The sequence below is a fragment of the Ranitomeya imitator genome, chromosome 6 (assembly GCF_032444005.1).
Source record: "Ranitomeya imitator isolate aRanImi1 chromosome 6, aRanImi1.pri, whole genome shotgun sequence".
NCBI classification, from domain to species: Eukaryota; Metazoa; Chordata; class Amphibia; order Anura; family Dendrobatidae; genus Ranitomeya; species Ranitomeya imitator.
Genome location: NC_091287.1, coordinates 178,964,319 through 178,984,432, shown reverse-complemented (window position 1 = coordinate 178,984,432; position 20,114 = coordinate 178,964,319). Strand labels below are relative to the sequence as shown.

Genomic DNA, 20,114 nt, shown 5'->3' with positions numbered 1-20,114 from the left:
GTCGGGATGGATTTTGTGGCTGGCTTACCCAAGTCTCGTAACTGCACCATTATCTGGGTGATCACCGACCATTTTTCCAAAATGGTGCACTTGGTGTCTCTTCCACGGCTACCTTCTGCATGGTCTCTGGCTGTGTTGTTCATCAAGCATATCTTTCGTCTACACGGTATGCCAGACAAAATTGTCAGTGACCGGGGTCCCCAGTTTTCGTCTCGATTCTGGAGAGAGCTTTGTCGTCTACTCAGTATTGAGTTGAATCTCTCTTCGGCATATCATCCCGAGACGAATGGGTTGGTAGAGAGGGCCAACCAGACCCTGGTCACATATTTACGACATTTTGTTTCTGCCAGGCAGGATGACTGGGCATCCTTGCTACCGTGGGCAGAGTTTGCGCTTAACAATGCCGTAGCCGACTCCACCGGTCAGACTCCATTCCTCCTATATTACGGCCAGCATCCGCGTGTCCCTGTGCCCATGCCCGTGTCTTCCACCGACTCCAGGGTGGCAGACTGGGCTGTGGAGGCATGGGACATTTGGGACCGCACTCAGGATGCCATTTGGGCCTCCAAGAAGAGAATGAGGTCCTCCGCCGATGCTCATCGGCGCCCCGCTCCGTCATTTGCTCCTGGCGACTTAGTGTGGCTCTCCGCCCGTAACATCAGGCTGCGACTTGAGTCCACTAAGTTTGCACCTCGCTACTTGGGTCCCTTCAAGGGCCTCGAACAGGTTAACCCTGTGGTCTACCGTCTGGCCCTTCCTCCACGCCTGGGTATCACCGACACCTTTCATGTGTCCCTCTTGAAACCCGTATACATGTCCTGGTTTTCCGAGTCATCTGCTGGGACATCGGGTTCGTCTACGGACGATTACGAGGTGAACGCTATTTTGGGGTGCAATGTGGTACGTGGCAAAAAACACTATTTGATGGATTGGAAGGGTTATGGCCCAGAGGGAAGGTCCTGGGAGCCTGCTGAACACATGCGAGCTCCACAGCTCATTGCTGCCTTCGAGCGTGGCGAGGTCCAAGGGGGGGGGCCCTAGGAGGGGGGGTAATGTTAGGTGTCGAGTTCCCACCTCTGCACAGGGGGAATCTCGAACCATCTCTGCTGCGGTCTCCCATTCTTCTCCAGCCACAGTGGAGTCTGCTCAGCGGAGATGTCGGTCCCAGCGTCTTGCTCAGTCTCACTCTGTGCATAGGGTTGCTGCTGCTTTTCCAGCTTCTGCCATTGAAGCCAGTGCTGGGCAGCGGCTAGCAGACGCTTCTCAGACTAAGTCCTACTTTGCACACACTGAGCATGCCCAGGGCAAGATCTCTCAGTGGAGATCTAGGGTCACATGCTCAGGTACTGCAGCGACTTCCATTGGTCCTTCTCACGGAAGGTCCTGTAGGTACTAGGACTAAGTTCTGCTTTGCACACTGAGCATGCCCAGGGCAAGATCTCTCAGTGGAGATCTAGGGTCACACATGCTCAGGTACTGCAGCAATTCCATTGGTCCTTCTTTGAAAGGTCCTATACGTGCTGCAGCTATTTAAGGCTCGCATGGCCTCACGTCGCTCTTTAAATAACCCTCCCTATTGGATGACTGTTCGCGGAAGGTGTATGATTGCTATCTAGCTCCCGACTTATCCAACAGCACATTACACACTAATACAGCGTCTAGTTGCTGTGTCCGCCAGTGCGGCACCGTGCGCTTTCACAGCGCTTTCCTGACCCAAGCCTGGGTGGTTAGTGGCGTCCGCCAGTGCGGCACCGCACGCACTCTCCTGCATTCCTTTGTTATTATTTTGGTTACGCTGACACCCCAGTTGCAGTGTCGACCGCAAGCAGTCTACACAGACTCAGATCCCAAGTCTTAGGACTGAGCTTGGAGACTCCTTGCTTGTGCTCTTGTGTGTGGTACCGCGGCCCTGTGACTTAACAGGGTTCGCTTCCTTCACACAGGGTGAAGTTAACCCGTGTGTATTCACATTGTACCGCCATATAGTCCATCATTACTTGGCAGCAGGTTCCATCTCTGCACGGTGGACCCCGGGCTGCGAACGCACCTTATTCTACCTATCTTATTATTTGGTGCGTTCCGCTAGCCCTAACAATGTTGATGCTTCAATAAAATCAGTGTTTTATCAGTAGTAGATTATCACTACAGGACTAATTGTCCTGTGCCTCCTTGTCACTTCATCTGTATAACCTCCACCCCACCCCTGATTAGCAGCTTTTTGTCAATATACAGTATATACATAAACATGTACAAACATGTTTCATATCTCCATTGACAAGATACAAGTCTGTTAGCAATAATCACTGATATTATAGATTTAAATAAGTTTATTAGGCGTATTTTTAAGGTGAAATTTTCTTCCTCTCCTGGACTGTCTGTGACAGCCTTTGATACAACTTTAGGGGAATAGTCATTATTGCATCATGAGTAGAGATGGACAAACCCATAGATGTTCGTGTTCGTCCGAACATTTAAAAAAAAAGTTTGGTTCGGGTACCAGAACGGTATCTGAACTCAAACCCGAGCTCGTACCCCATTCAGATGAATGGGGGCCTGAGCATCCATTGTTTCCCAAACTGTCATCTGCCCGATAGCACTGGAAACACTGGCTCTGATCGACGGTAAGATCGCTACTGCCCGTTAGAGCACTGCGGTTCCCATACTGTCCTCTCCCATGCTGTCAGCAGCTCTGACTGGTGGTAAAAAGGTTATCAACGGATAGCGACAGGTTACACATATCCTACCTTGCTGTAATATTTAAACTGTATTTAAATGTACACCATGGCCTTAGCTAGCTATATTTTTAGGCATAGTTGTTATGTTTTGTTATTAGATCTATGCCCCCCGTTTACTAGCAGCTATAATAAGTTGACAAGATAGGCCATCATTGAATATCCCTAGGATAGTGGAACCAGACCCCCAGCTCGTCGTTATTACCCATTTACTCCAGTACCCCGTTACGACCGCATACAATTTTCTTTCATGCGCTGCCCCTAGCAGACCCCAATGACCCCACAGTGTCCTCGGACACTGCTGCTCAGCACATAGTGCTTAGCCAATATTACAGTTTCTCCTTTCCCCTCAACAAGCCTCTTTACCCCACCTACATCGCAGGCACTTTCAAACCTATCCCACCCCCTAACCCAACTACCTGCCCGAGCTTATACTACCCATCAAGTCCATTCTGTAAGACGTCTTCCACCCCTATTGATATACCGCAAGTAACAAGTGCCACAAGCTTACCTCCCAACCTTTCACAATGCCACTTACAATCTTATCGCACAACGTGAGGGGACTCAACTCCCCACATAAACGCACCAAGGCTTTCCGCTATTATAGATCCCAGCAGGCAGATGTAGTATGTCTCCCGGAGACACACTTCTCAACCAAATCCTGTCCTAGATTCTTGTCCGCCTCTTACCCGCTCTTTTACTCCGCTAATGCCCCAAACAAAACCAAAGGCGTAGCTATCTGCTTTAAGAAATCTGTCCCGTTTGTTTTTAAGTCTTCAGTAGTTGACAAGGAAGGCCGCTATATTATGGTGACGGGCACTATAACGGACGAATTGGTGACCTTTGTCTCCTATTATGCCCCTAATACTCATCAGGCTGCCTTTTTCTCTCAACTACTTGAACTAATTTCAGAACATGCACAGGGCACCAAAATTCTATGTGGAGACTCCAATTGCATACTTAAAGCTAACCTAGACAAATCCTTAAGCCCCCATTCTCCTACTCCTCCGCCCCCATACCCTTCAGCCGACTCGACTGCCCTCAATAAACTTCTCTCCCAATATCACTGGATAGACCTATGGAGGGAACTTCACCCCACCGAAAGGGACTATACCTTTTTCTCTGCACGCCACCTAGTATACACCAGAATTGATCATGTCCTAGTCCATCCTTCCTTTATTCCCAACATATCAAACATCTCAATCCAATCTACCCCCTGGTCAGACCATTCCCCATACCTGGTCACATGCTCAACACTCCACCCGCGGCCCCGCTCGTTCAACTGGACCCTAAACGACTCACTGCTCTCCTACCCTGATATCGCCCAAAAACTGAAAAACCACATTGATGAATATTTCTCTTTGAATAAGCAATCAGTTTCTTTGCCAGTTTCCCTATGGGAGGCACACAAAGCAGTACTCAGAGGCTTCTGTATCCAGGAGGCCTCTCGCAAGAAAAAAGATAGAAATGCGAAAATAGCGGAATTGGAGAGCAGGGTGTTAACTTTGGAATCCCAGATGAAAACCGTACCCCTACCTGCTACGTATCGAGATCTTCTCCATGCACGGACAGAATTAGACCTACACCTCTCTGAGAATGCCGACCAAGCTATACGCTGGTCACAGCAAGGCTTCTATGCCCTTAACAATAAAAATAACTCCAACCTCGCTCGCCGCTTGAAATGCCAACCTTTACCTAGACCCACCATACGTCTCCGCGCCTCCACAGGTGTCACAACCAACCCACAACAAATTGTCTGTTTATTTCAACAGAAACTCAGACAGTTGTACAGTGCCCCAACTTCCACAGACACCCTGAAGAACTTTTTAGACTCGGTTCCCCTTCCAGCCCTTAGCCCCGACATGATCGAACTCCTTGATCAAGCTATAACCCCTAGCGAAATTGAGACAGCCATTAAAAATTTGAAAACTAACAAAAAAACAGGCCCCGACGGGTTCACGGCCCTTTACTATAAGAAATACGCCCCGGTACTGATCCCCCACCTCATCAACTACTTCAATTCCCTGAGAAACGGAAACAAACCAGGTGCGGCCTCATTAATGGCCGCAATCTCTATGATACCTAAGCCCAACACAGATCACTTACTCTGGTCTAATTATAGGCCGATATCTCTAGTGAATATAGACCTTAAAATATTGACTAAAATCCTATCCCAAAGATTGAACTCAGGCTTAGGTGCATTCATCCATAAAGATCAAGTAGGCTTTGTTCCGCGTCGACAGGCCTCTGACAACATACGGAGGGTTTCTCACCTGCTACATCTCTGCAAGCACCGTAATATATCAAGTATGCTACTGTCATTAGACATTAAAAAAGCCTTCGATTCTGTATCGTGGCCCTATATGTTTGCGATGCTGCAGAGATGGAAGTTTCCCGACCATTTTCTCTCCTGGATTCACGCACTCTATAGTTCCCCTTCTGCCTATGTACGCTATAGTGGCTTTTCCTCTACGCTTTTTCCAATCAGCAGAGGCACCCGACAGGGTTGCCCTCTCTCACCCCTACTATTTCTTCTAGCGCTCGAACCACTAGCCATCCAATTACGCCTCAACACCAACATACAAGGGGTAGAGGTAGCGGCGGTCCCACACAAACTACTCATGTTTGCAGACGACATCCTGCTCCTTTTATCATCCCCCCAGAAGTCTTTACCGGCCCTTCTCCAAGCATAAGAAAACTTTGGAGCATTGTCCGGCCTGCAAATAAATACCACCAAATCCTACGCTATGAACATATCCCTCCCACAATCAACTGTAACAAATCTCCAAAACGACTTTCCTTTCCAGTGGGTCACTAAACACTTGGACTAATTGGGAGTGAAACTGACAGCTAACCTAGATTCTCTATATAAGGCTAACTATCCCCCCATGTTTCGAAAACGTCGTCTTTTGCTACAGTCTTGGGAGAAACTGCATCTTTCATGGTTAGGCCGAGTGCGAGCCCATAAAATGTCTATCCTTCCCAAGCTACTTTACCTATTTCGTGTCCTACCAATCCCCATTCCATCGCACTTCCTTAAAATGGCCCAAAGAGCAATAGATGCTTTTGTTTGGAGGGGAGGTCTCCCTAGGGTTAACAAAGCTACTCTCTATCGACATCGCCTAAAAGGAGGTCTGGGAGTTCCCAACCTCTCTAAATACTATCGCGCAGCTCAATTAGGCCAACTGACCCTATATCATGCCTACACCGAACCCCCATTATGGCTTTCTCTAGAAGCCGCAGAGCTACAGCCCGACACTCTAGACACAATACTATGGATCCTCCCAACCCAACGCAAACATATCTCAAACCCCATAATAAAACATTCCCTTGCAATCTGGGACTCCCACAAATACTCTTCACAATTAATCTCACCCTTTTTGCCTCTCGCCCCAATTTGGGGCAATGTTCTATTTCCCCCAGGTATGGGTCCCCTAAGATACTTCTATAAGTGGGTTGAAGTGGGGATAACTAAAGTCCACCACCACTTTAACGTGGATGGGATTATCCCATTCCCAACTCTTAGAGAAAAATATGGTTTCCCCCCCCCCGGAGAGGTATTTCGATACCTGCAACTTAAGAACATTATCAGCTCTTTACTGAAGAATTCTGATCCCCCATACTCTTTCACTCCATTTGAACAAAGATGCCGCCAAAACCCCCACGCCTCAGGTATTAGATCTCTCCTCTATTCACAAATCAACTCCCCCTCACATAGAAATTGTTTAAAATATACATCTCGATGGGAGTCCGATATTGGATCTACCCTGACTGACACTGAATGGTCCCAAATTTGGTCCTCCTCAACTGGAGGAATCCTAAATACCCTTATGTTAGAAACTAACTATAAAGTATTAACCCGTTGGTACCTGACTCCAGTGAGAGTAGCTAAGGCAGTGGCCAACTACCCCCCAAACTGCTTCAGAGGATGCAACTCTACCGGAGACATGTTCCACACCTGGTGGCTATGCCCGACTGTTAGGAGACTGTGGATCAGAGTTTACCATTTAGTTTTTTGGGTCACAAATATTAACCTCAGAAAGAACCCTTGGGAGGCCCTGCTCAATAAACGCATCCCCAACATTCCCAAACACACCCAGGCTCTTATATCATTTATATTTCTAGCAACCAAGCAAACAATAGCTTTGGCCTGGAAAAAAACAGCTATAGATTTCTCCGCAGTGAAGTCCTGCCTCTCCTGGTATATGATAAATGAGAAACTGTCGGCTATTCTCACGGACAAAGTTGGTAAATTTGAAAGAGTATGGCTTCCCTGGGCGGAATACACCAACCACACTCCCTTTGCGGTACCTGCACTCTACCTAACTAACCCTGAACTGTCTGACTCAGAATAACTCTTCATAACTACTGTACACAACGCAATCTCATCCTCGGGCCTTCCCCTCCCTTTTCCTCTTTCCCCTTATGTGCCTTACTCTATCCCCCCCCCTACCCCTTGTAGTTGTTTGATCAAAGAATTACGTGTTACTCGCTTACACGCTTTTTATGCACATGCTGAATTTACAGTTTGTAATGATACCTTAGTTATTACATCATTTGTAAACTTGAAAATGGTTCAATAAAAATTTACTGTTGAAAAAAAAAAAAAAGGTTATCAATGGTCACGGTCATCTTCTGATGAGAATACTACTCTTATCATCCTACACCTGCTCTCGCTGATAGCTGCAAAAGCAGAAGAGGCTGCTGAGAGTATTTATCAGCTGATGCCTGTGCAATAAATAAATGGCATGTGTTCCTGTAAGGATATTGAAGATATAATTTCAGGGCAATCGTTTGTATCCTATTTAGCATAGGATTATATACCTCCCTTTCTTTGTGCAGCAGGGACAGGAAACCTGGCTCAGTAGGTCATTCAGCATTCTCAAAGTCTCAAGGAAACAGCTGGTACCTAGCTTAGCTGCTGGTCAAACCTCAAAAAACTGATTGAAAGATCTCACACTCTGAGCCATCTAAACTCAGGGCAAAGGCTTGCTTGCAATATAGTCATGCTGAATCATTGCTACAAAGAAAACCTTCTATAGCATTCTAGAAACATAATTCCTTAAGAAAATATGGAGATATGATACATCCTAGCCATATATCGTGTACATTTCTGAGATCCCCAGAACAGGGTAAATGACTTACAAGATCTCGTTCCCTTGTAGCATTCCAAGGTGTGGAGATACATAGAGTGGCTGGTTGAGCAAGGTAGCAGAGCTATATTTGGTCTCAAGACAGGGGCCTGGGCTGAATCCGATTGTGCCAAAAACATCTTCCTAAGGAGTTATGACCTATGTTGTTTTGAAGTTTTTAGCTGCTAGATGGCAGGGGATGGGCTTTATGTCCAGCCCAGAGGGCAGGTGGGAAGGGACTCGAAGGGGTCAAATGCTCATTTAAAGCATAACCTATTGCTTTTCTCTGGTAAGGTTGTGAGGACATATCGTGTAGGGAGAAGTTAAGGAACTGAGGAAACCACCAGCCTCCCATGTCGCAGCCCCTCCCCCGCAAGCCAGGCATTTAATCTAACTGGTAACTGACTCTTATATTCTGAATACTTTTGTTATACCACTTTTTGTATTTGCATATCTAGTGTGTCCTTTAAAGTGATTAAATATATAATTTAACCTTGGGCTGCTCTTTTATCTTGATACACAAATCCACATGTCCGTGTTCTCGGCTGAACTTTCCATGCTACCGGGGCTGGTTTCTGGCATGATATAATCCCAATAACGGACCAAACTTATATCTTAAAATGAGCTGGCAGCACTTTGTTTAACTGGTGTTAGTGAAAGGGGCCTCTCAGTCTGTCTGGGTTGTGAGCTAGTGTGCTGCCAAATCAGTGGCTGCGTGGGCCACCCTCCCTCACTCTCCTTGCCTCCCTAGGCCCATGTGGACAGGGGGTGTCTGGGTAAAGCCAAGCTGACCTTACATGTCCCAAGTTGGTGCAGGAAGTTACGTTTGTGCAAGTGAGGAGACCATACCGCGTGATCCTTCTGTCAGAAAAATGATGTCCGGCAGAGTGGCGAAGTGCAGGTTTGTAACATGGAGTGGCTGCGGTGGGATTCTGCGTGATATCTCTGGGGCAATTCTTTACAGTTCCCCTCTATTTTTGATAACCACTGTAGGTAAAGCTGACAGCTGAGGGCTGCAACCCCCAGCTGTCAGCTTTATATTGGCTAGTTATCAAAAATAGAGGGATCTCCACGCCGTATTTTTTAATTATTTAAATAAATCATTTAAAAAAAGGCGTGTGCGCCCCCCATTTTTATAAAGCATACAGTATCAGAAAGAGACCATGGATATTGTCCCTCCCAAGTCTAAACATAGCAGCCCCAGAAAAGGCGCATCTATTAGGTGCACCTATTCTCGGAAATTTGCCCGGCTCTTCCCACTTGCTCTGGTGCGGTGACAAGTAGGGTAATAGTTGTGGGGTTGATGTCAGCTGTTTTATGGCCGCACTTATTACTAACCCCATAGTCAGATTGTAATAAACACACGGGAAGAATAAAGATCTTTATTTGAAATAAAACTCCTCACCCTCTTTTACCCATTTATTTAAATAAATTGAAAATACAAAAACAAAGTTATACTCACCTGTCCGATCAGAAGATAATCCACCGATGCCCATGTCTTCTGTAAAATACAAAAAATAATAAAATGCCATATTCCTCACCTGTTCGATGAGAATATAATCCATACTGTCCCACGAGAATCCGGATCATTTGGAGAGTAATCATATCAGTGATGCAACTGCTTCCCACACCAGCCGGAACACACTGAGACAGCAGCGTGATTATGCTCCTGCAGCGTGTAGCGCTGACGTGAGAAAGGTCACTGGAGTTCATAGCTGATGAACCTCGGTCACCCCACTTACGGCACCACTTGCATAGTGGGAAGATTCTCACGCAGCTCAGTGTATTTCGGCTGGCGTGGAGAGCAGTTGCATTACTGATGTGATTGCTCTCCAAATCATCCAGATCGTCGTGGAACAGGTGATGAATATGGTGTTTTATTATTTTTTGTCTTTTACAGGGGACATGGGCATTGGTGGATTATCTTCTTGTCGGACAGGTGAGTATAACTTTGCTTTTTTATTTTTTAAAATAAATGGGTGAAAGAGGGTCAGGAGTTTTATTTCAAATAAATGATTTTATTCTTGCTGTGTCTTTATTACAATCTTACACTGGGGTTAGTAACGCAGACGTCTTATAGGTGCCTCTCCATTACTAACCTGTGGGCTTTGTAAGATAGCGCTTACTGCATGTGTTAGGGGACACTCGCTTAGCAATGGGATTCAGTCACACAAGAACGTTTTTCTCACAAAAACAGTCCATGCGGTTTATTTATACTTCATAAACTGCTGTAGGCCATGCTACAAATCACAGACCTCAAAAAGTCCATAGCACTTCATAACTATACAGTTTTGACTCATATTTCATAGCACGACATTAGGTTGCAGGCAATACACATGCTGGACCATAGTCCATCCAGTTACCATGAGTGACCGCACAGTTCATTAACTGACCCCCTGTCAGTGCACACAGTTCCCCATACTCTGGGTTATCTTCCAGGAGCTCCTGCTCCACACGCTGACTCCTGTCAGTCCTCTCTCTCAGGGAAGCTGCCGAACTGGGATCACCATCCCGGACAATGTCTTGCTCACTAGGCCACCAGACAGTCCAGATCCTCAGACGGGCTGTAGCTCCCCAATGCAGTGCCATTACAGACTCAGCATACATGCCTTTCTATGTGCTATTTAGGAAGTGATACTCCCAGGATCTTCCAACACAGGCCTCTCAGTGCGCTATTCGGGGATCCAATCCTACTCCCAGGATCTCCCAACACATAAGTCTCTCAATGCTACATTCTCCCAACACACAAGCCTTCCAGGACCTCCACACTCTCTCCACAGAGACCATGTGACCACACCATGGTCACATTATGTACCTGTAACCACTCCCCTAGGTGGGAGGTGTGTTTAGAGAGCCAGACCCTCCCAGCTCTCCAACTAACCCTGCAAGCCTCCCCTTAAAGGGAAGGTACCGCGTTTGTGGGTCATTAATAAATCACTGTAATGTAGCATAACATGCTGCTATAAGCAAGTTTGAAATGCATGTGAAACAGATTTCATGTGTTATATGAGTTTAAAGAATGCACTGGGGGCTGACATCTTGGTTTTGCAGCAGTATCAGGGCACTATCAGTGTCAGATTACGGCACCCCATGGACATAGGAGATAATAGACCGGCACTGACCCTATCTCTAACATTGTAGCAGCATTAGCAGTGAGCTGGGCACGCCTCTGTGGGCTGCACAACTCACTGCTGTAGGTGTGACTAGCTGCCATTATTATAGCCCTGTGCTATCTGCCGAGCTCCACTTACTCTCTATCGCAGGACAGAAGAAGCGCTCACTGGAGCCGGAGGATGGAGAGTGGGGAGTGCAGGTGATATACCTCCCTGCTCCTCTGTACTCCAGGCAGGCACGTCTTGGGCAGACATCCTCTGCTCCTCACATGCTGCCCTGTGTCCTTCTCCTGCTGTTTCTCCGCCTCCCCCTCACACACAGTCCCTGTGATCTCCTGTAAGCTGCACTCACAGCCTGCAGAGAGGGAGGTGACACCTGGAGAGAGAGCAGGGCAGCTGACAGGGCAGGGATTAAGGTGGGGGAAGGGGGATGGCAAGAATGTTATTCACAAAAAATGCTGAGTCCACTGTGTTCTGCTCCTCTGTAAACAAGTTGTGCCTCTGATGCAGTAACTGCTGGTGACAGCAGGTCACAGGGCAGTCACACACAAAATGGTGCTGCCCTGTGATGCTGCTCTTCATTCTGCCCCAGGGATATTAGACCACACAAAAGGGGAGGGAAATGGTGATGTCAGCAGTTACTGCCCCAATTTTGCTGCTAACAGTAAAGCTGCTAAATCTTACTATAGCTGCTTGAGATCTAAAATGGAAAATGCTCCCTCTAGTGGTAAATATGTATATTTGTAGAAAATATATAATATTTTTCATATAGAAATGTTTGCAAACAGTGCAAACATTGCATTAATACATTTTAATTACTATTTTAAGCTTAATTTCACAAAAAAACAAAGTACAAGAAAACTGGTGGCACCTTCCCTGTAAGTAAACAAACACAAATACTTGTGGGACAACAGGTCCCAGGTCAACCTTACTTCAAGCTTAAAGTGCAGACTCCCTCTGCGACACATACCAGCCACTTGCAATCATGCCAGACACAGTTTCATTAAATTTATCACCATTACAGATACACCTCTATGCATATCCTGAAGAGTACACACAGCGCCCCCTAGCTGCAGCATGGGTCACTACATCATAGCTTGATGTCAGCGGTCATAAAACAGCTGGCATCATCCCTACAAAGATTACCTCACTTTCCACCACACCAGGGCAAATGGGAAGAGCTGGGCAAAGCGCCAGAATTGGCGTATCTAATGTGCACCCATTGTGGTGTGGCCGCAGGCTGCTATTTTTAGGCTGAGGAGGGCGAATATCCATGGCCGCTTCCCAGTTTTAGAGTACCAGCCCCTAATTAACTGCTTTAGCTTGCCTGGTTGTCAAAAATGGGGGGGACCACATGCCGTTTTTTTAAATTATTTATTAAAATAATAAAAAATACAGCAAAGCTGATAGCTGGGGATTGCAGCCCACCTCTGTCAGCCTAACCTGCCCTAGTTATCAAAAATACAAGGGAATCCACACCATTGTTTTATTTATTTATTGCACAGGTGATGGCTGATGAATACTTTCTTCAGCCTCCCCTGCTCTCACTGCTTTCAGCTAGAGCAGTTGTAGGATAATGAGAGTAGTACTCTCATCAGCTGACGCCTGTGACCAGAGGTAACCTTTTTAACACTGGTCAGAGCTGCTGGATCACACGCTGTTATCTGACAGAGTAGGAACCGCAGTGCAATGACCGGCGATAATGAACATGCCGTTCAGATGACATCATGTCAAACAGCTGATGTTCAGGCTGCCGAACCCAAACAGTAACACAGATTTCCTCGAGATGTTTGTGTTTTAGTCAGTGCACAGACACCAGGTGTTCTGTATGGACGCCAAACTTTACTGTTCGGATTCATCCATCGCTATATATCGGTATTACATCTCAGGTTGAACAATGGAAACCTGCCACTTTAGTCCAAGTGATCAAATCCTCATTATAATTGCATCACACAGTCATATAGACGTATTTGTTAGCCTTTTGCCATATTTCTTTCATAATAAATTCAGAGATGCCTTGACCTTCCCTTAAAAAAGGAGATACTTTCTTTTATATACAGTATGTGGCAAAGTGACTTTTGCATCACAAAAGCAAAGCTTGACTCTTATGGTTAGGAAAGTCTCCAACCTGTATTTTGGCTGTAAAATAGGAGGAGATCAGGATAAATGTTGTGCTCCACACATATGCTATAATAGATGTGCATCATATGTTACCCAGTGGTTGCATGGGAAAAGGCAATCGAAGCCTTTGGTAGTCCCAAAGAGAGAGTCAACCAATCACACCACCAATTGTCATTTCTGCATTGTGCAAATTTCTAGCTAAAAGTCTCAATAGTGTTTAGTTATGTTATAATAAAATTAGTCACGGCTTAGTCTCCTCTATGTGCATCTATGTGTTTGCAGAAGTAATAATGTTTAAGGGTATGTTCACACGTTCCTGATTTCCCTCCTTTTTTTTTCAGGACTGAAACCGCAGCTCTTTGCAGAAAACGCAGGTCCTTTTTTTGGTGCTTTTTTGGTTAGTTTTTTGGTGCGTTTTTTGATGCGTTTTGTTATGCAGTTTTCTATGCAGAGTCTGTGTGTTTTCTAGGAAGTTTTTTAGGGTTAAAATGGCTGAAAATACCCTAACCCTACCCCTAACCCTACCCCTAACCCTAACCCTATTCTAACCTTAGTGGAAAAAAAAAAATTCTTAATTTTTTTATTGTCCCTACCTATGGGGGTGACAAAGGGGGGGGGGGGGTGTGTCATTTACTATTTTTTTTATTTTGATCACTGAGATATAACCTATCTCAGTGATCAAAATGCACTTTGGAACGAATCTGCCGGCCGGAAGATTCGGCAGGCGCACTGCGCATGCGCCCGCCATTTTGCAAGATGGCGGCGCCCAGGGAGAAGACGGCCAGACGGACACCGGGAGGCCGAGTAAGTATAAGGGGGGGAGATTAGGGCACGGGGGGGCATCAGAGCACGGGGGGGGCTTCGGAGCACGGGGGGGGCTTCGGAGCACGGGGGGGGCATCGGAGCATGGGGGGGTGGGATCGGGGCAGCCACACTCCGCCCACGCACTTCCGCCCGCTTCCCCGCACTTCCTGCTGCAGCGGTTCGGCACCACAAACCGCAATAAAACCCGCAGATATATTTTTGATCTGCGGGTTTTACTGCGGGTTTGACCTCACAATGGAGGTCTATGGGTGCAGAACCGCTGCGGCTCCGAAAAAAGAAGTGACATGGTACTTCTTTTTTACCGCGGCTATTCAGCGCGGCTTTTTTTCCCGATTCCCGCATCATGTGCACAGTGGTTCCTGTTTTCCATAGGGTACATTGTACTGTACCCTGCATGGAAAACAGCTGCGGAACCGCAGCGGCAAAAACGCTGCGGTTCCGCAGAAAAAAACGCACTGTGTGAACATGGCCTAAAAGTAATGATTTACATTTCTATGCCTTATCTACACAGCTTACATAGTAGTAAAATGAAAGCTCAGCCATATCATACAAACAAGAACAATTGACAGTCTTCATTGTGATATTTGAATTGACATTAAAATCATGAAGCAATAGTACAATTTATTTCTGAATCAGACAACGTTTGAAAATTTGTAGACCAGTGTTATTATCAGTGCAGAACATAGGCTTTCAATTTTATATATGCTTGATATTTCTTTACAAGCTCCTGGGTTTGGGAGATAAGCGAAGTTCAGAGTTCAAACCAGTGTAATCTTCAGTGATGCCTCCCTATCATGATGTGTGCAAAATGTAAAGCGCTGCGGAATATGTGAGTGCTATATAAAAATAAAGATTATTATTATTATTCTTTTCTGTATATTATTCAGAATGTAATACCTTCACACATCTTTTCATGATGTGAAGTGTGGAGTGATATTTATATTATGGTTTTCACTATTTCAAGAGTATTTATCCTTTAACAGTGTTTAAAAATATTGCTAAGCATTAATTTTTTGTGTGTGAATGTAATTGTCATTATTGATGACTCATCACCTCTGAACGTATTTTTAAAATACATTAAAGTTAATTATCAAGCCGAAATATCTACAGTATGGCGTAACTCGGCTAGGATTAGACTTCTGTTTTAAGAACTCATTGTCAGAGCCCTTACGATATGTTCACGACTCCTGCTTCCATATCAAGGGACTATGGGACTGTTTGCTAATACTGTGCAGAGATCACACCACAAGTGCTACCTTTACTGCAAAGCTGGATGACTAATTATATGAGTATATACTATGTTCAAAGGTTATACAGTCATGTGTAATAGAGCTCAATAAAGATGTTCGCTTTTGACTGATAATTGAAAACAGAGCTGTACAATTTACTAATACATAGAGCAGTTGGAATTGTGATAACTGTATTAAGCTTTGGTTTAAACACTTATCAGTAGGTGGAAGAAAGGTATTTTTGTTTTCCCGTTGGACAATTTGTAAATATTAAGTTAAATACACTTACTAATGTACTTTTGTACAGTATCCTCAAGGTTTTCAAGTTCTCTACAGCAACTTATTCATTAGAGACTAAAGATCCATGTACACTGCCAATTTAGGCCCATTAAATGAGTTAGCCAGAAATTATTTTTCATTATGGGGTTAAACTTTTACAGGCAGATAGTTGCCAACTACCTGCCTGTTCTGTTTAGTGCCAGCTCAGAATAGTCACAGATAGATCTGTCGGTGATTCTCCTGCTTCATTCGACCTCATGTCAACAGAGCAGCTCTTCTTCTTCTCTCGGTCTGTGCTATTGGTGAGGTGTCACTGTCGATGTCATTTAGGCCCCCTTCACATGTCAGTGTCTCTGGTACATATGGTGACAGTTCACATGTACTATAGACACTTACCCATGCACACCCATTATAATCTATGGGGCTGCACACTGTCCATGTGTACTTGTGACCCACGCGTAGACATGTCTACTTCATTACAGCAAGACAGATGTCAATACATCCTGCACATGTGCACATGGATAACAAAGTGTAACATCCCTGTGCCATCCATGTGACACGTACCGGAATAGAATGCAGAATAGAAATTTCAGATGTTTAAGTGTTAAATATGTGCAAAGATAGATAGGTAAATAGCTAGATAGATATGCGGTAGATAGATAGCTAGGTAGGTAGCCAGATAGATATGCAGTAGCCATTTATTGTCAAACTACTGTGTTTTCTCTTTTTAAATCATAATGACAACCCAAAGCATCCAAATGACCCTGATCAAAAGTTCATATACCCTGGTGATTTTGGCCCGATAACATGCACAGAGGCTGACACAAATGGATTAGAATGGCTACTAAAGGTAACATCCTCACTTGTGACCTGTTTGCTTGTAATCAGTGTGTGTGCTTAAAAGCTGAGTGAGTTTCTGGGATCCAGACAGACTCTTGCATCTTTTATCCAGCCACTGACGTTTCGGATTGGGAGTCATGGGGAAAGCAGAGGAATGAAGAATTGACAACAGATCTACTGAAAAGGGTAGTTGAACTGTATAAAACAGGAACGGGATACAAAAAGATATCCAAAGAATTGATAATGCCAGTCAGCAGCGTTCAAACTGTGATTAACAAATGAAAAATCAAGGGCTCTGTAAAAACAAAACCACGGTTAGGTAGACAACAAACGCGTCATCCACAACTGCCAGGAAAATTGTTCGGGATGCAAAGAAAAACCCACAAATAACATCCGCTGAAATACAGGACTCTCTGAAAACTAGCAGTGTGGCTGTTTCAAGATGCACAATAAGGAGGCACTTGAAGAAAAATGGGTTGCATGGTCTAGTCGCCAGAATAAAGCCATTGCAGTGCAAATGCCACAAAGTATCTTGCCTACAATATGAAAAACAGCACAGAGACAAGCCTCAAGACTTCTGGAACAAGGTAATTTGGAGTTGTCATGGAGTCCTTCTCCGGTACCACACAATCAACAGAGTAAGACAAGTGTGAACAATCCTAAGACCTTTATTTAGGCAAAAAATACGAAAGGTCCATGTACGATCCACCACACAAAGGATAAAATAGTCCAGAACACGAATGCAGTTCAGTAACAGGATAAAAGTCCAACAATCCAGCAGACAGAGGATAACATAGTCCATATACTTTTCTTCCTCTCTGATATGCTGTGAACCCATCATCATTCCACACAAGACTGATCTGTGTGTCACCTCCCTGGTATTTACAAGCCCCTCCCCTCATTCACAGGTTAGGGGGTGGGTCGCAGGGGCTCATTGTTTCAACAAGCTAGTTCAATATGTCATTAGCATATTAGCAAACAACATTATTTACTGACCCTGTGGAGAGATAACAGTACAAGGACTGTGGGGGCTGATATCAGATGGCAAATAACAGCAATTCATCAATTGGCAAATAACTCATCATACAAGAGAACACCATGATAATAAGTAAAATATAACTATACACAAAATGATACTCACATAACATATCCCACCATCACAGGAGCGATGAGACCAAAATTTAACTTTTTGGCCACAACCATAAAAGTTACATTTGGAGAGAAGTCAACAAGGCCTGTGATGAAAGGAACACCATTCCTACTGTAAAGCACGGAGGTGGATCGCTGATGTTTTGGGGATGTGTGAGCTACAAAGGCACTGGAAACTTGGTCAAAGTTGAAGAAAAGATGAATGCAGCACGTTATCAGCAAATACTGGAGGCAAATTTGCACTCATCAGCCCAGAATCTGCGCATGGGACGTACTCGGACATTCCAACATGACAAAAACCCAAAACAAAAGGCCAAGTCAACCTGTCATTGGCTACAGCAGAACAAAGTGAAGATTCTGGAGTGGCCAGCTCAGTCGCCTGACCTCAATATCATTGAGCCACTCTGGGGAGATCTCAAGCACGCAGTTCATGCTAGACAGCCCAGGAATTTACAGGAACTGGAGGCTTTTTTCCAAGAAGAGTGGACAGCTTTACCATCTGAGAAAATAACTACCACAAAAGACTTTAAGCTGTCATTGATGTTAGAGGGGCAATACACTGTATTAAGAAATGGGGTATGAACTTTTGATCAGGGTCATTTGGATGTTTTGGGCTGTCATTATGATTTCAAAAGAGAAAACACAGTAGTTTGACAATAAATGGCTTCACCCAACCACTAACCATGAGTGTTATCATTCATAAACTCTGATAAAAGGCCAAGAAATCAAAAATTCTGCTGGGGTATGTAAACTTTTGAGCACAACTGTAGATATGCGGTAGAGAGATAGATATGTGGTAGATAGGTGATAGATAGATAGATAGATATGAGGTAGGTAGAAGTTTTTCATTATTGAGTTAGTAAACGGGGTGTCTGATAGACCCCTCTCCTTTACTAATTGCAGGGCTTGATGTCAGCTGTGATTTTTGACAAATCACAGCTGACATCAACCCCAAATACCATTATCTCAGTTGCCACTGCACCAGGACAAGAGCCGGGAAAAGTGCCAGAATTGGCACATCTAATCTTACTATCTATCTATCTATCTATCTATCTATCTATCTATCTATCTATCTATCTATCTTTCTATCTTATTTCTAGCTATCTCTATCTTTGCATATCTTTGACACCCAAACATCTGTCATTTCTATTCTGCATTCTATTCTACAACGCGTCACACTGATGGTGCACATGGAAGGCAAACGGACAACACACACGTACACATGGATGACAAGCACATACACATCGACACACAGACATGGATAACACTGGTACTGTTTTTTCAGGAAGTGTGAAGGAGGCATTAGGCAATAGGAAGCCAACTGTCAATCAGCTTGACATCGGCAGAGATGCCCTATGAACAGGGCAGAAAAGAAGAAACTGCTCTATTGACACATTCTCACTGAAAGCTCCTGAATTGGCGGCAGAAGCAATCTGTGACGGCCCTGAGCAAGCATTGTTTGCCATAACTGGCATGTAGTTGGGAACTACATATTTGTAAATGCTTAGGTCCCACAGCAAAAAATTAGCAAAGTCCCGGAAAACCCTTTTAATGAGCACTGATCAACTGTATACAAGTTAATTGTCATCCTTTAATCATTCACACAGGTCAAAAAATAATGTATGAGGAGAACAATTGTAAATATGATTGTTCAGTCCCCATCAGAATTCATGCTGACCGTGATTGCCCATTTATACAGTACGATGGGCTGCTGACAACTATGATTTTTATGCCTGTATAAAGGATCCTATTAGCTGAGGAGCAAATGTGTGTTGGCTGCTCTGTACCATGATTAAATAGACCCATAATCAGGAACAACGTTCTCATGGACAATTGCTGACTATCATCAATTGTCAATGGCCTTAGATTGTTTGCTTCCAGGAGATAGACAGATTTTTATGTCATATGATGATTGTGACTCACTACATACCACACTATGACAACTACACTGTATGAATGACAGAAAGTATTCTGAACGTTTTTAATTACGCAAAGAATTACAATTATTTGCTGAAATACCCATTTCATTGTACAAAATCTTTTTTTTTGCTTTTTTCAGCTGTACTCACCTCCAAACCATTCATAAGATATCTGAATTCTGGACAAATAAAGGCACTGCCTGCATATGCAGCATCAACATGCAGCCACATATTTTCTTCATTACCTGAAAGGTAAAAACTGTTGTTGATTTGACTAAACGTAACGTGGCTAAAGCTAATACATAACATTCTTTTGGCATTTTCTTCTAGAAGTCAATGGAAAGGCTAAAAAGAGACTGTGAAGACGTCCAGGCATCCTTTTGAGAGTTTTGTCAGTGTTTTTGCTTGAAAAATGCAAGTTTCAACATCATTGTTTAATGGAATTAGAAAAATGTCCTTAAAACAACCATAAAACTCTCCAGTACTTTAGGTTTTCAAAACTACACCTAAAAAGGTGGCATTCTTGAAGTGTTTTCTGCTTTAAAACCAGTTGTTTTTGAACACCGGAAAAAGACGCATTAAGAACTTACCCTAATTTTGTAAAAATTACACCCTTTTTATACTGTATATACTCCTCAGTATATTAGGTTTTTAAAATAATAGAACTGTCCATGCAATTAATATAGGTAACAATATTTTAGAAACTCAGAGTCTTGTTTTAATGTTTATTTACTCTGACATTTGGGATCAGAAGGCCATTTTACCCTTAGTGTAG

General features: G+C 44.2%; 1 protein-coding gene across 3 annotated transcripts in view; it reads right to left on the bottom strand.

The window, feature by feature from the left end:
• The window catches only part of DDC (dopa decarboxylase), a 313,463-nt gene that overhangs the window by 210,361 nt on the left and 82,988 nt on the right, over positions 1–20,114 (bottom strand). For all 3 annotated transcript variants that reach the window (XM_069730344.1, XM_069730340.1, XM_069730343.1), the window contains one exon: positions 19,490–19,584. In XM_069730344.1, coding sequence (XP_069586445.1) covers positions 19,490–19,584 — 95 coding nt within the window. The remainder of the gene's footprint in view (positions 1–19,489; positions 19,585–20,114) is intronic.